The following is a 17,034-nucleotide window of genomic DNA, read 5'->3' as shown; positions in this document are numbered from 1 at the left end:
AATTTTTTTATTGTCGCCCATCGTGCTCAATAAAATTCTTGTTGAACACGAAACATGATCGTAATTCCGCCGTCCTGGGTACCAACTTACCGTCCTGTCGGAGGAAGCAACCAATTCCGTTCGCCCCAGCATAATGCTTGACTATAGTATATAGGTGTACAAATTGCAGGTGGATGCTATTACGGAGCCGGAAGGACGAACGAATTATTGCTGTCATAAATTAGTGGGCAAACGAATAGTGCTAGAAACGTTTGAAAGTACACGAAGAAACAGTTTTGCTTGTTGCATCTCGGTCAGAATATCGTTCTTGAGGGAAGGGCAAGGCAGGGACGTTGTTCATTTCGAAAGAAAATATGGCCATTTACGACTTGAAACAACGTCGTGGACAGGAGGGAATAATATTATGAAAAATTATTTCCTAGTACTGCGCAAAATTAACTGGTTTTGTATTTTAAGTGACTAAAGTACAGCTGATTGGGGTTGCTAACGTTAATAGAGAAAACTAGTAGTATACGTACTTTTTTCTACATACCTATTTTTTTAAAATTTCGAACACCTTCCGGATTCAGATGAAATTCAGTAAATATGAATGCACCGCACGGCCTTTGTATCTACTTTTGAGAAAATCGGGAAACGAAGTGAGTTCCATTTTGAAGTTTATTAATAACCGGTAAATCGTATATCCGATGTGAGTTTGCGTGATAACCACATTTTTCCATATAACTATTTTTTTCGGTGAAGAACACAAATATTCGATACGTATTTTTTTTATTTTAGTATGATACGTAGAATTTCCGAGAAAAGATTTTTCGATGTTCCGCGTTTACAAAATAAAAGTCTATTTTCAACAGCCTATGCTGAAAAATCGAATAAAGATACAAAAGTTCGTCCAAGATATGAAAGATGCGTCATTCTTTTAGCTTCCAAAAAAGCAATTCCAAGAAACAATTTTTTTTTCAATGAAAAATAAAAATAAACAAATAAAAAAAATTTCAAACTTTGACCTAATTATTGTTATTGTTGAAAGGGGCTCGACTCAATATTGAGCAATTCCAGGAATGAGTGGACGAAAAAGTTACACAATCAGAATCGACCTTCTCCGATTTGGATGAAACTTTGCACATGGCTTCAGTATGGCAAACCATAAGTTTTGAATTGATGGAGAGGTCAATCCGACTCACGACTGATTTTTAAAAAGGACGTATGTATTTTTGCAGTTTACAAAAATTGCCTTTTTCAAATCGTTGTAACTCGGAAACCGTTAATTGTACAAAAATGGCGTTCAGGAAGAAGTTGTAGGAAATCGAAATCTAAAAAAAATATACACTGAAAAAAATTTTTTTTTCTCAATAATTACAAAATAATCCGAAAAAGTCAAATAAAAAAAAATCAGGGTTAAAATTTTTTTTGATGCTTTTTATTTTGATGCTGTTATTAAAAACTACAGATTGATGGTTATCCCATCCGTGCCTTTTGAAAAATGAAGAAGTTACAGCTAAAACAGCTTACGGGTGCATCCAAATGATCAAGTTCTTCTCGTTGTAATTCGGAAACCGTTAATCGTACAAAAATGACGTCTGGGCCAATCGCTTTAAAATTTCCCCCGAGTGCATCACATGGTCCTTTACCATGAGAAGTTGCAAAAAGATGCCACTCAGCATCAATGTTATACATTGATTTAAATTTACAGAGATTTGTATTTTTTTTCTGTTTTTGCACTGAGAGGCACTCCGTCAGACATAAATATTGCTTTTTTAATTTGAATTTTGTCTTTCAAAAATGACACTAAGTAATAATAAAAAAAAAATATTTCGATTTCTTAAACGCCGAGATGGTATGTAAAAATTTAGTTTGGACAGGAGTTGACTGGAATCTATGCGATTCGAGACAATGTCATTTACAAATGAGACCATTGAAAATTCTCTGCGATCTTTTAATGTTTGAATACTTATCAGCATACAGCGGGCTTTATATGACGAAAGAGGAAGTCTTGTCTAACCTAATTTACAAAGTACAAATAACAAACATTGTTTTTGAACTGATTCAATTCGATCTTCCCATGTGATTAAGCAAGGTGACCAAACTAAGCTACAGTATTCTAGTACTGACCGAACATACGCAATGTATAATGTTTTAATTGTATATGGATCGTGAAAACAGTAACAAAATCGTTTTATGAATCCTAGCATGTTATTGGCTCTGTTTATGATTGTATTATAATGGTCAACAAAAGTCATTTTAGAATCTAGTATTATTCCTAAGTCCCTAATTCTTTCGCATTTTTGAACTGTTTGACTTCCAAGAGTAAGTATCAAGTCAGGTGTATTTCGTTTTTTACTGAATGTTATTCTACTGCATTTTTTCACATTTAGTTGAAGAAAACTTTTGTTACACCATGTATAAAAAGAAAGAATTTCTTCTTGATAAACCTTGGAATCCTGACTTTTCTCTATTTCTAAAAATAGTTTTATATCGTCTGCGTATATTAGAATTTTATTTTTTTTAAACAAACGAAATGTCGTTAACAAACAAGATAAATAAAAGAGGACATAAATGAGATCCCTGGGGGACCCCGGAACTGACGTGAATGGGGCTCGACTTTTTACCCTTAAATTTTACAATTTGTTGACGATTTGTTTGATAAGATTCCAACCATTTAAGAAGACCTGGTAAGATTCCAAATTTCTGTAATTTGAACATAAGCATGGGTATGTCAACACGATCGAATGCTTTGCTGAAATCTGTATAAAGAGCGTCAATGTAATTTCCCTTGTCCATAGCGGTCAGGGTATAGTGGACGAACTCAAGCAAGTTAGTAGTAGTGGAACGTCCTTTGAAAAATCCATGTTGCACGTGAGTAATTCTATTTTTTATTTGACTAAACAGTTTGTCATTAACGATCGCTTCAAAGAGCTTCGGAATGCAAGAAAGAATAGCAATCCCGCGATAGTTGCATATGTCTGCTTTTTTCCCATTTTTGAAAATTGGTATAAGGAAAGAGTTTTTCCACGTATCTGGAAAAATTCCAGACTGAAGCGAATTATTAAAAAGCCAACACAAAGGGGTTGCATGATCTAATGCTATTTTTTTCATAAATATGGATGGAATCCCATCAGGTCCGGCACTTTTAGAGACATCCAATTTGTTTAGGGCATCTATTATGTCTAGCACTTCGATTTGATTTACATTAATATCTTCAGTAAACTCTGGAAAGAAATTAAAATATTCCCGATCGTGGTCATCTTCAGAAAACTTCGTGTAGATTTGTTGAAAAAATTAAGCGAAAAGATTACAAATTTCTTGTGAGTTATTACCAATGTTTTCCTGTAGATACATTCTTGACGGAAAGTTTTCTGATTTCAATTTGTTTCTAACATAACTAAAGATTTTTTTTTGGCAAGACTTTATTTCCTGTTCAGTTATTGAGTTATACTCTTGGAATGCAGTATCAATTGCTAAACTTAGTTGGTAACAGATGTGTATGTAATTCGATAAATTGTCACTATTATTTTCTTTTTTGTGAAAGTGTGAAATATCGAAACCCTGTTTTTTTTAATTAATATTTTTGGTTCATTTTGAAATTTTTGAGAAAAAAATCAATTTTTTTTTTCAGTGTATATTTTTTTTCAGAGTGCCCTATTTACTCCCTACAACTTCTTCCTGGACCCGTACGACGAACGGTTTCCGAATTACAACGAGAAGAGCTTGATCATTTGCATACACCCGTAAACTGTTTTAGCTGTAACTTCTTCAACTTAACGATTTGAAAAAGACAATTTTTGTGAAAAGAGAAAAATACATACGCCCTTTTTAAAAATCAGTCGTGAGTCGGATTCACCTCTCCATCGATTCAAAACTTATGGTTAGCCATACTGAAGCCATGTGCAAAGTTTCATCAAAATCGGAGAAGGTCGATTCTGATTTTGTCACTTTTTCGTCTACTCATTCCTGGAATTGCTTATTAATCTTTATCGATCTGGCATCTGTTGAATAGTTATATTAGAAGGTTAACTTGTTTTTAACGAAAAAATAATTGAAAACTTTTCAATGGGGGTTATATTAAAAAGCTTATTTGAGCAAAATTGGGCACTATAACTATCACTACAAATCTTTGGAAGACGTTTTCTCGTAAAACTGTTCCCAAAAAAGCTAGAACAAAAAAGGTGAGAGCCACCCTACTTTTACTCCGAAAAATTGCTGTAACTTGATCAAATGAAGAAGTAGGAAGATTACTTCTTGAGCAAAGTTGTTCGCTGTGAAGTGCAATAATTTTTAAATTTGATTAAAAAAATTAGAGTTCAGATTTAAATTGAAATATGAACCACCCTAATGATTTTTTACATCAAAAGATGTGCCAGTTGAATACGAACAAGTTTTGTGAGGACACCAACTACAAAAAATAATATTTAATAGTGAAAATGTTTTTGGTCTCGCTAATTTCGGACCACTGTGCATTGTTTTGAAAAAGGACCAAAGTAGCTTCATTTAAATGGCTGTCATTTTTTTTCTGACCAATCGAAATGTCATGAAATATCACACATAGTTTTTTGAAAGTTGGTATTTGACAATGAGAGTGCCATCTGTGTGTCAGTGGCGCGAGTTACTGAGGAATGTTATATTACACAGAACTGCAAAACATCCTAATTTTAAGTACATTCCACCCAATTTGGGGGTTCCCTTCAAAAACCTAGTGGCTCTAGATAGTTTCCGTAAGGCACGTGCAAAAATTACTCAAAGATGAGTTTTATTTACTCTACAGTTGAGTCGTATTGACCCAATTTCAAGTTGATACGGTTGACTTAATTTGAGCTTATTGAAGGAAACTCTGTAAATTGAAATTGCGCTTCGGTGTATCACGCAAGTAGAGTTGAACTTTGCGGCTACTTAGCAATTTATTTTGAAATGCTAAGTTTCACTAGCTGCTCAACATGAACTGCTAATGCGCTGATGAACCGAAGACGAAATGCAAACTCAGGTATGATTAAACAGACAAACCGAACAGAATTTCAATCAATAAACTTTTGAATAGATAAAAACACACAATTTTGCACTTACCACCGTCGTGTTGGCCATCAGAATCCGTTCCGAGAGATTGATCATGTTGAGCAAACTTATCTCGCCCCAATGGTTCTGATACAGAAACTCATCCGCTGGTATCATGAAAACAGAGAAAAACATCAAAGTAATATCAGTGAAACAGAGGATGCAATTTAGATTAATATAACATAAACGAGCAACAGAAATTTGGTTTCAGATTGCAGCATACTTCCTATCCAGCTTCCATTGAGCTTCTTGGGAGCGTACTCTCCGTCGATTATATCCTGCAGTTTTATTCGCTGCCCTTTGACACGAGGTCCCTCGTCGGGTGGCGTTAGAAGAACCTAGAGGACGAAAGAAAGATAAAAATGTGAATTTAGATTGTTAGCTTTCAAATCAATAGAATTAGTTTAAAAAATATTTATTTTTAGCAATCCGACTTGGCTTGCAAATCCGGTCACTGTTGAACTTCTTCAAACCACGAATCAGGTTATTTGATTACAGTGAAACTGCGCTTTCTTCAACTGCATCCACTTCGTAATGATTGTCGTCGACTTTCGTTGTATTATTTTCATCTTTTCATCTGACTGAAACTGGCTAAAGGAAACCGAAAGAGGTGCTGTAGGCAATGGACGAAAAAAAAAAGAAGAAACTAACTAAACGATTCCAGTCACGCTTCCGTTCGATAGTGCTTAAGAGTGCTATCCGGGATATCCGGGGCTGCCGTGGAAAGTTTTTTTTTTTTCGTTACCCAAGCACAGGAAAGAGCATCGCACTAATGAACTCAAATATTGGTACGCTAAGTTGGGCGAAGAAAAATCGACGATCGTCCGCAACTGCCGCCCCTGCTCATGACGGATTCTGTTCATTAATTCCGGGAGCAATGAAATCGCGAACGGAAAAAACTCGAACGCAATCAGCCGCCGCAGGATGCGACGAAGTTCGCGAATTACGGTTCTCGCGAAAGCAAAACCGGAATTTGTGGCACTGAACCGGATTCAGATGGAAAATTTTCGATTCGGTCCGGTATTGATTACAGGGATGAGCACGAAGTTTGAGTGCTTTTTCTAAATGATATTAGATTTTTTCAAATATTATTCCATTATCTGTGAGAAAATGTGCAAAGTTCCAGTAGTAACTGATATTCGCTTCTTCTGCAGCATTGCTGAGTGTAATTATCTAATTAAATTAATGAAAGGTTTTGCACCAAGATTTTTGCGAATGAATAAAATTTAGAGCAAGGAAGCGGAAAATTAAAATTTCAACCAACATTTGCGATCAGAGAGCTCCAGCTATCTTTCTTTGGAACGATGTTGTTTCGACGGAACCGGTTTCGGTTCGACGGTTATCACGATGCCTCGGGAAAAATGCTGTGGAAGTCTATTTCGTTTCCTCCGATGGTATCTAACACCTATCGAGTGAAACTAATTGACGTTTCGGTTGTGGTCTGGCAGATTTCAGGTTCATTTAGTAGGTTCACAGGGAATGTAGAAAAGCTCGATTTAATTACCGCCAACTCATGTTAGAGTGCAGTAAAAAAGATGAGACACGGGTCTCTTACTGCTATGAAATCAAATATTTGATAGCTTCCGAAAAGCAATGCAATTTTCTTTTTGTTTGCATTCCCCACTAAACCAACCTAAACTGACACATAAACTGAACAACCACCGAACGACCGAATGATCCCCAAATCTCCAATCAAATTTTGCTGGAGCTGCAGCATTTACAAACACCATCCAATAACCATTGTTGCCCAGCAGAGTGGCCAGTCTAAGCCACGCTTTTTTTTGGTTTGGTTACTATCGCCAATTGATTCGATCTCAAACCACCGAAATAACGAGTCGAGGGCAAAATCCGATTCATACAACGCACGAATGACCAGGACTGCACGGGAGAGTGAAAAATCGTGCATCACGTTGATTGCCAGCGGGCTAGGACCACGGTTTGTCACGGAGGAGTGTACGCACACAAAATAGAACGGAGAACCGAACATTCACTCGGTCTAATCTCTCCAGCCAATTGATATCACTGTCCGTCGATTGCGAAATTGATTCAACGTCGTCGGAGTGAATAACGATAAGCTTTGCTGAAGAATGGGTTGATATTAGCCAATTTGTCGATACAAGAACGGAATCGTTTCAGGATCTTCGGCCATTCAGATTAAGGCCATTTGTTGCAGCTGGTGTTTGATTGTGAAGCTTATAGGATATAAAGGATGAGTCGGAATAATATAGAGAATTTCATTGGAGACTTTTTTTTCCAGCTTGAACTACTGGAGCTTTCAGCGATTAGAATTTTGACAGTTTCGTTAATTTTTATTCTACAAAAAAAATGGGTGGGTAATGTAACAGACAGGACCGATCTAACGTCAATTCGGTAGTATTCGACATATTCTATTACCAACTAGTGTCAATTCATTGATTTTAAGTTCGCTTTTGTGATTCGTTCTATACAGATGATTTGATAAAAAAAACGGCTCAATCAAGCAAAAATCTGAGCTCTTTGAATGTCATTTTAAAATATCATCTGAGCTCCTATTTCCATCTCATCCCTTCACCTCATTACTTTCAACATGAATCATATTTTACAACCTACCTGAAGCAAACTGTGAAATGTTTTAAATGATTATGAAAGCTATTGTCACACTTTCCTATTGAAAAGAATCTTTAAGTTCCTCGGTGATCGCTTTTTTCATTTAAAACAAACTCACTTTTCAATTTAGGACACATTTTCGTCTCAAGATTTACAGTTCGTCATGTTTCTGAATATCTACTAATCAATTCATCTAAAAACATGATCACTATTTTACACAATTACACTACTATTGGATGCTGGATGACTTTCTAATTAATAACTGTTGAATTAACGGTTAATAACCTAAAAAAATAGTCGGTATTGAACAGCCGTTCGCACCGCACGCGTATAGCTCTTGGCTCCTGGAAATTTTTTCTGGCTACCTAGAGTTTCATTGATTCAAGGCATCAGTCTTTTTCAAGGCTACCTGAATCATTAACAGTCTTTTTAAAGACTACCAATTAGTCAGCCTTTTCCAAGGCTATACAAAGAGTGATATTTGAGTGACTAAGAAATTAATCAGCCTTTTTAAGGGTAACTATTCAAAGAACTATTCTTCGAACTAATCAGTCTTTATCAAGACTTTTCCAAACTAGGAGTCTAATCGAAGACTAATTTAGCCTAGTTAATTTAATTTAAATTTTCGTTCATTTCAAAAATGCCTGCTTCCAACCGGAAAGGCAACAAGCCTAAGGCTAAAAATAATTCAATACGGAATAAATCACAATCCGTTATTCAACATTTTTCTAATAACATTCACGATCTTAAAGAATCTGAATGTAAAAATAAAAGACAACGGACGGATTTCCCTTCCTTTGATTCTATGCCGTCTAACAATATTTACTAGATTCTTCCTGAATCCGATTGTAGCAACATAGAAGAAAATTCTTCAAAAACTCCCAAGATGGACGGCGTTCTGGGAAGAAATAACAATCTATGCCACCAGTGACGGTGATGATTTCCGACTTCAAAGCATTCAGTACTGAGCTTTCTACTTTTCTCCCGGAAGTAAAAGTCTCATTTCAAATCGGACGAAGAGGAGAATATCGAGTCTTGGTTGATGGATTGGAAGATTACGAACGCCTTATTCGATATTTGTCCGAGAAACTTCATAAATTCTATTCATATGATATAAAATCAGACACACCCTTCAAGGCTGTCTTGAAAGGTTTATCAAATGATCAAAGTACTGATGAAATTAAAAATGAACTAAAAGAATTGCTTGGTTCTGCTCCTTCCCAAGTAATACTTATGAAAAAAGGGCGAATGGTACTCCTAAACTACGCTCTGGAATTTCCCATGAACTTTACCTAATACACACCAATTGAAGTGATGTAAACAATTTGAAAACTTTAGAAAAAGTACGTTTCATTTCCCACATTAAAATTCATTGGTAACATTATAAACGGCATAATCGTATTGCGAACTTAACGCAATGTCGTCGTTGCCACGGCTTCGGCCATGGAACCAAAAATTGTCATATGGATATACAGTGTTTGAATTGTGGTAAATCGCATTCGAAAGACGTTTGTCCAATGAATGAAACCACTGATAAATTTTCATGTTCAAATTCCAATGGAAATCATAAATCCAATTATTTGAAATGTCCTGTCAGGGAAAAAATTTTAAACGCTCGTTCGCTTAGACAACAGGTCAAATCAACTACCTTAAATTTACAGAACATACCTGAAAATCAAAAAACCGTTACAAATGCCACGCCTAATTCTTCTAAGGCACTTATTTCTTGGAATTTAAAACAAAAAACAGGTACGCCTGCCAATTCGTCTTCTAACAAAAACAATTTATTGACAGGTAGATCGACCTCGTCATCATCTTCTAGTAATGTCACTTATGCTATTATAACAGGTAGAAATCTACCACTTAATTCTTCTAATGTAAGTAATCAAAACACAGAACAGCCTTGCAGTTCATCTTCTAACGAAACCAATTTATTAATAGGTAGATAGACCAAATCATCTTCTTCTAGTGGCAGTTGTAATGGCAGTCTGCCTACAAATATTCCTTCAATGCCATTCGCTTCTTTAAATGAAGTTGATTTAGGCGATATAACTGAACATAAAATGATCTACCTACAAGATCAACTTTTTCAAATGATCATCCGAATGAATTCGACTTCATCACTTTTTGAAGCATTTCAAATCGGATGGCCATTTGCAAATAATATTATAATGAATTTAATTGGAATGCTCGATCTTTGAAATCGAGTGAAGATGAATTTTATAATTTTCTCAAAGTTCACAAAATTCATATTGCCATTGTGACAGAAACTTTTCTTAAACCAAATGTCAAATTGAAAAGCAATCCACATTATGTGCTTCATCGATTTGACAGGTTTACTGGAATGGGTGGTGGAGCTGCCATTTTTGTCCAACGGCAAATTAAACATCGAATTTTACCTTCTTTCAATACTAAAGTTATTGAAAGCTTAGGAATCGAAGTTGAAACCATTCATGGAATTTATTTCATCGCTGGAGCATATTTGCCATTCCAATGCACCGGCGAACAATTAAATTTCTTTAAAAGCGATTTGAAAAAAACTCACAAGATATCGACCGAAATTTTTCGTAATAGGGGACTTAAATGCTAAGCATGTCCAGCAGGCAAAATAACAGTAATGGTAAAATACTTCATAATCAACTCTCAGCTGGTTATTTCAAAGTTCTTCATGCCAGTAATCCGACTTGTTTCTCTTCCGTGAAAAACCCGTCTACAATTGATCTGGTTCTAACAGATCAAAGTCACATTTGTAGTGAACCGATTACACATGCTGACTTTGACTCAGATCATCTTCCAGTAACATTCAGACTTTCCAATGAAGCTATAATTAATCCAATTAGTTCTATATTCAACTATCATAGAACTAATTGGTTGGATTACAGATCTCACATTGAAAATCATGTGGATCATGAAACTATTTTAGAAAATTCTGCGGACATCGACACAGCAATTGATAATTTGAATCATTATATTATCGAGGCTACAAATCTTTCAGTTCCCAAAGCTCAAACTAAATTAAATTCTCCTATCATCAATGACAATCTTCAACTGCTCATTCGGTTGAAGAATGTTCTTCGACGACAACATCAACGTTCTCGTGATCCTGCTATGAAAAACATAGTTAAGGGTTTACAAAAAGAAATTAAACATAGATTTACTCTTTTGCGAAATGAAAATTTCGCTAAAGAAGTTGAACAAATTAAACCATATTCTAAATCTTTCTGGAAACTTTCTAAGGTTCTTAAGAAACCTCAGAAACCAATTCCTGCTCTCAAGGAAGGAAATCAAATACTTCTTACAAATGGTGAAAAAGCTCAAAAACTTGCTCAGCAGTTCGAGAGTGTCCACAATTTTAATTTAAACGTTGTGAGTCCTATTGAAAATGAAGTCTCACTGAAATTTGATCATATTTCAACCCAAGTGTTATCACACGATGACATTATTGAGACGAATTTTGATGAAATTAAATCAATTATTAGGAAACTCAAAAACATGAAGGCTCCTGGTAATGATGGAATTTTTAATATTCTTATTAAAAATCTTCCCGATGTTGCCTTGAGACTCCTGGTTAAAATTTTCAACAAGTGTTTTTCATTAGCTTACTTCCCAAAAAGATGGAAAAACGCTAAAGTAATTCCTATCCTGAAACCTGATAAAAACCCAGCAGAAACATCAAGTTATCGACCAATTAACTTACTCTCTTCTATCAGTAAACTTTTTGAAAAAATTATCTTGTTGAGAATGATGTCTCATATAAATGAGAATTCAATTTATTTACCAGAGCAGTTTGGATTTCGTCATGAACATTCAACTACTCATCAACTTGTCAGAATAACGAACATGATAAAAGCAAATAAATCTTCTGGGTTCTCCACTGGAGATACTCTTCTAGACATAGAAAAAGCATTCGACAGTGTTTGGCACAAAGGTTTCATAGCAAAAAATGTCTGATTTCCAGTTTCCTATTTATTTGATCAAAATGATTCAAAATTATTTAATTGATCGTGCTCTTCAGGTTAGCTATCAGAATTGTAAATCTGAATTGCTAACCGTACGAGCCGGGTCCGCAGGGTTCGAGCGTAGCTCCAATCTTGTATAATATTTTCACTTCTGATCTTCCAAATCTACCCGTTGGTTGTCAGAAATCGCTATTCTGTGACGACACAAGTCTGTTAGCCACAGGTAGAAATCTAAGAGTGATCTGCAGTCGCCTACAAAGAAGTTTAAATGTTTTCAGTGATTATCTGTCAAAATGGAAAATTAAACCAAATGCAGCAAAAACGCAATTAATTATCTTTCCTCATAAGCCATAAGAGTTTTTTTTCTTAAACCAACAAATAAACACATTCTCAAATTGAATGGCTTGGAATTGACATGGTCTGATCAAGCTAAATACTTAGGTGTCACGTATGACGAAAAACTCGCTTTCAAGGATCACATTGAAGGCATCCAGGCCAAGTGTAATAAATATATTAAATGTTTATATCCTCTTATAAACAGAAATTCTAAACTCTGTCTAAAAAACAAATTGTTAATTTATAAACAAATTTTCAGACCAGCCATGCTTTATGCAGTACCAATTTGGTCAAGTTGTTGTTCCACCAGGAAGAAAACGCTTCAAAGGATTCAGAATAAAATTCTGAAAATGATTTTGAAGCGTCCTCCCTGGTTTAGTACAAATGAGTTGCAAAGACTCACAAATATAGAACCGTTAGATGTAATGTCATATAATATTATAAGCAAATTCCGACAAAAATCGATGCAATCTTCAATTGAATCGATTCGCTCTCTGTATTACTTAGTAAGTTAGTATATAAGTTCCTTTTCCTCATTACACAAAACAAGTAGGTTTAGAATTTTCCCTACACAAAAATCTCCGAATTGCGGAAGCAAATAATGTCCTCTTGGTAACAACCAAATCATGTATATATAACAGGGCTGAAAAGTCACCACTTGTGGCTGAACACCCAATTTAAATCTTAATAATTTAATTTTAACTCATATTCCAATAAATAGTTATTAAAAAAAACCTAAAAAATATGAGTTGAAAATTGTTCACTTAGTTTACTTGATTGCGCCTTGTTTACATTTCATTTGGTTTCGCAAAGTTGCCAAGTTTTCTCATAATGTTACAAAAAAAAAGTATTTTCTTTCTTCAAATTATCATCAACAAGTATTTTTTTGTTATCCGTGACATTAATTCAATTATATTATTGATTAATTATTATATTTCCAGAAAGAGTGCGTTGAATACAAATGAAATAACCATTGACCAGTGGTCCGAAATGGGAAATTAGCGTGACAAAAATATTTCTATTAGTTTTTTGTATTTGGCGTGTTCACAAATGTTGTTTATAATCAAATGGCGCTCCTTTTGATGAAAAATGTTACTAGGATGGTCCTTGTTTAGATTGAAATCTTAAATTTAACCTTCCTAATTAAACTCAAAAATGGTTTTGTTGTACAATAAAGTTGTAGAAAATTTTATTTTGAGGAACTTTGCTGAAAAAATCACCTCTCTAGCTTTTCATTTGATCGAGCTACATCAATTTTCCCCAGTAAAAGTAGGGTAGCTCCTGAAGAATCACTTTTTTTGTTCTAACTTTTTTGTGAAACGTTATATGGAGATGTTGTCTTCAGAAGAGTTGTTGAACTAATTATTGTGCACAATTTCGTTAGATACCAGATCGATAAAAATGTATAATATGCGGTTTCCGAAAGGTCGCAATATAAGTAAAAATTTAAAAGAAAATTGGAAGGGTGTTATTTTTTTAACTTATTTAAATTAGTCTTAAAAATACCTTCAAAAAACTCAAAAACATTGCATAACTCTTAAACGCCTTAACGTATCAACATACTCCTTTTAGCAAAATAATAGTATCAAATTAGCTTCACAAGTGTGCAAAGATTCATAACAATCGGAGCACACCGATTTTGACAATTTTCTGCTGTAAATTTTTGAAATTTCTTTGCAAAGAAAAAATTTGAGTGATGTGTTTTGAGATTTATATATCATTTCTAAGCTAATTTTCTTGGCTTAAAAACAGTTCATTTCACTATAACTCGTGAAAAAATCAGTTCAAGAGATTTTCGAAAAGAAACTCAGTGACTGAAAAAATCACTTCCGATATTTTCACATTCACGAAGCAAGCATTCACAAAAGTCTGAACCTTGAAGTTCACAAGTGATTTTTAGTGTTAGTAAAACTTGGTGACGAATTTTCACCCACAGAAATATCGTTGAAGAGGCAATCAAAAGGGAGAAGAGTTTCCGATGATATTTTGATGCATAATTTCCACTACGCTTCAGTTAGACACCGAGTTGATTCGTGCAAGAGTTAATTATTATATTTTTATCAATAAAAATCAATTTCTGCTGGATAAATTTTCAACAACACATTTCAAACAGTGATTATAACGGCGAAAAGCTGCGCTAATTCCAGCTGGCTGATTGCACTGCACTATTCAGCAGATTAAACCTAATGTAACCGCTGAACACTATTTAGAATCAATTTGATTCACAAAAGTAACAGGAGCGCAACATTGTTAGCATGTCTCGAACACACAGTAGGCGCAGTGTTTTGATGGTGCGTTTGAATTGGCATAGCGATAGTCTGCGCTCCTGTTACTTTCAAGTTATTCAAGCTAAATTGGCTAATATTTTTTAATCAGCTGCATAACATGATTTGTGATTGTTTGTATTACTGTTTTTATTATCATTCTAACTATTATTAATCACAGCAGTTGCTGCTTTTAATAATGATATTACTCCGAAAGGTTCAGTTTTCGTTCATCGGCAAATTTATTCATCATGTATTTCATAATTCAGGAGTGCTTCCGCATTTATTTAGTTTTAACTTTAGGCATACTTGTCTGAAAAAAAATTTTAGTGAAAATAAAAACAAATAGTTACGATGAATTTGTGAAAAAACAGTGAAGAATGTCTGTGAAATAAGTCAGGGAAACAATCCGAGTAAAACGACAGCGATGAACGTCTGTAGAAAAGACTACAAAAGCCAATGGAACCGGCCAGCAATAAGAAGAAGTGAAGAAACGCATTGAACCAAACAGTGACAAAGTCAGTGGTGAAAAGGTAAAATTATAAAAATAAGGTAAAAAGGTAAAAAGGTAAAAAGGTAAAAAGGTAAAAAGGTAAAAAGGTAAAAAGGTAAAAAGGTAAAAAGGTAAAAAGGTAAAAAGGTAAAAAGGTAAAAAGGTAAAAAGGTAAAAAGGTAAAAAGGTAAAAAGGTAAAAAGGTAAAAAGGTAAAAAGGTAAAAAGGTAAAAAGGTAAAAAGGTAAAAAGGTAAAAAGGTAAAAAGGTAAAAAGGTAAAAAGGTAAAAAGGTAAAAAGGTAAAAAGGTAAAAAGGTAAAAAGGTAAAAAGGTAAAAAGGTAAAAAGGTAAAAAGGTAAAAAGGTAAAAAGGTAAAAAGGTAAAAAGGTAAAAAGGTAAAAAGGTAAAAAGGTAAAAAGGTAAAAAGGTAAAAAGGTAAAAAGGTAAAAAGGTAAAAAGGTAAAAAGGTAAAAAGGTAAAAAGGTAAAAAGGTAAAAAGGTAAAAAGGTAAAAAGGTAAAAAGGTAAAAAGGTAAAAAGGTAAAAAGGTAAAAAGGTAAAAAGGTAAAAAGGTAAAAAGGTAAAAAGGTAAAAAGGTAAAAAGGTAAAAAGGTAAAAAGGTAAAAAGGTAAAAAGGTAAAAAGGTAAAAAGGTAAAAAGGTAAAAAGGTAAAAGGGTAAAAAGGTAAAAAGGTAAAGAGGTAAAAAGGTAAAAAGGTAAAAAGGTAAAAAGGTAAAAAGGTAAAAAGGTAAAAAGGTAAAAAGGTAAAAAGGTAAAAAGGTAAAAAGGTAAAAAGGTAAAAAGGTAAAAAGGTAAAAAGGTAAAAAGGTAAAAAGGTAAAAAGGTAAAAAGGTAAAAAGGTAAAAAGGTAAAAAGGTAAAAAGGTAAAAAGGTAAAAAGGTAAAGAGGTAAAAAGGTAAAGAGGTAAAAAGGTAAAAAGGTAAAAAGGTAAAAAGGTAAAAAGGTAAAAAGGTAAAAAGGTAAAAAGGTAAAAAGGTAAAAAGGTAAAAAGGTAAAAAGGTAAAAAGGTAAAAAGGTAAAAAGGTAAAAAGGTAAAAAGGTAAAAAGGTAAAAAGGTAAAAAGGTAAAAAGGTAAAAAGGTAAAAAGGTAAAAAGGTAAAAAGGTAAAAAGGTAAAAAGGTAAAAAGGTAAAAAGGTAAAAAGGTAAAAAGGTAAAAAGGTAAAAAGGTAAAAAGGTAAAAAGGTAAAAAGGTAAAAAGGTAAAAAGGTAAAAAGGTAAAAAGGTAAAAAGGTAAAAAGGTAAAAAGGTAAAAAGGTAAAAAGGTAAAAAGGTAAAAAGGTAAAAAGGTAAAAAGGTAAAAAGGTAAAAAGGTAAAAAGGTAAAAAGGTAAAAAGGTAAAAAGGTAAAAAGGTAAAAAGGTAAAAAAAGTTATTGAAAAAATTCTTAGAAAGTCTATGACAAGTCAGTGAAAAAATTCAGTTAAAAAGATGGCAAAACCAAACAAAAAATCAAAGAAGTTTATCAAAATTAGTATAAAAAGTTTTCCGAAAAATTCAATGAAGGAAGTGGATTAATGAAAACAGGTAGTGACGAGAGTCAATGGAAAAAACAAGCGAAACATAAGAGTCAGAGTCAAAGACAAAATAAATTTTTGAAAAAAGTCAATGAATACAGAAAGTGAAATAATACTACACTTAAATCACTGCTGTATTTTTATGCAAGTTTTCCTTAATGCAGTACGTTTCCCCAGAAATACAAAAGCACACTTGAGGATATGGAAAATGCTGGTGAAAAAGTCAGTGAATAAATCAATAAATAAATTCAGTGGAAAGAGTTAATGGAAGAAGCCATTAGAAAAGTCAGAAATCAAAGAAAAAAAACGCGATTGGAAAAAGTTTATGAGAAAAAATAATTAAAAAAGACAGTGAAAAAAGTAAGTAAAACAAGAGATTACCTAAATCTGTGAATAATAGTCGGTGAAAACAGATAGAACAAAAAAAAACAGTAAAAAGTCTCGGTTATAAAAATTTAATGCCGCATTGAAAAATAAAATAAAATAATAATATGAAATATACTATGAAAATTCAATGCGACATTCAAGAAGGATAATGGAAAATTTCAGTCAAAAGAGTCAGTAAAACAAACAATTAAAAAGTTAGAGATTAAAGTCCGTGAAAAGTCAAACAAAAAGGAGTGAGAAAAGTCAAATAAAACAGACTGTAAAAAATTAAACGGAAATGTCAGTAAAAAAATTCAGTGATAACAGTCTGGGAGAACAAACAGTAAAAAAAGACAATTAAAAAAGTCAGTAATGACAAAATTAGTGAAGTGAAAAAAGTGACAAAATGAGTGAAGTGAAAAAAAAACAATCTGAGTTACTGAAGGAAGCAAG

At 33.5% G+C, this 17,034-nt stretch overlaps 1 protein-coding gene across 1 annotated transcript in view; it reads right to left on the bottom strand.

Moving 5' to 3' along the window:
* Nucleotides 1-17,034, bottom strand: part of LOC131430331 (uncharacterized) — a 494,804-nt gene that overhangs the window by 119,326 nt on the left and 358,444 nt on the right. Inside the window, exons 5-6 of the mRNA XM_058595215.1 lie at nt 5,267-5,381; nt 5,056-5,150 (exon numbers count right to left, since the gene is read on the bottom strand). Of these exons, the coding sequence (XP_058451198.1) occupies nt 5,056-5,150; nt 5,267-5,381 (210 nt within the window). The remainder of the gene's footprint in view (nt 1-5,055; nt 5,151-5,266; nt 5,382-17,034) is intronic.

The sequence above is a fragment of the Malaya genurostris genome, chromosome 2, assembly GCF_030247185.1.
Source record: "Malaya genurostris strain Urasoe2022 chromosome 2, Malgen_1.1, whole genome shotgun sequence".
NCBI lineage: Eukaryota > Metazoa > Arthropoda > Insecta > Diptera > Culicidae > Malaya > Malaya genurostris.
The sequence above is the reverse complement of the archived record's forward strand: the minus strand, read 5'-3'. Positions and strand labels throughout refer to the sequence as shown.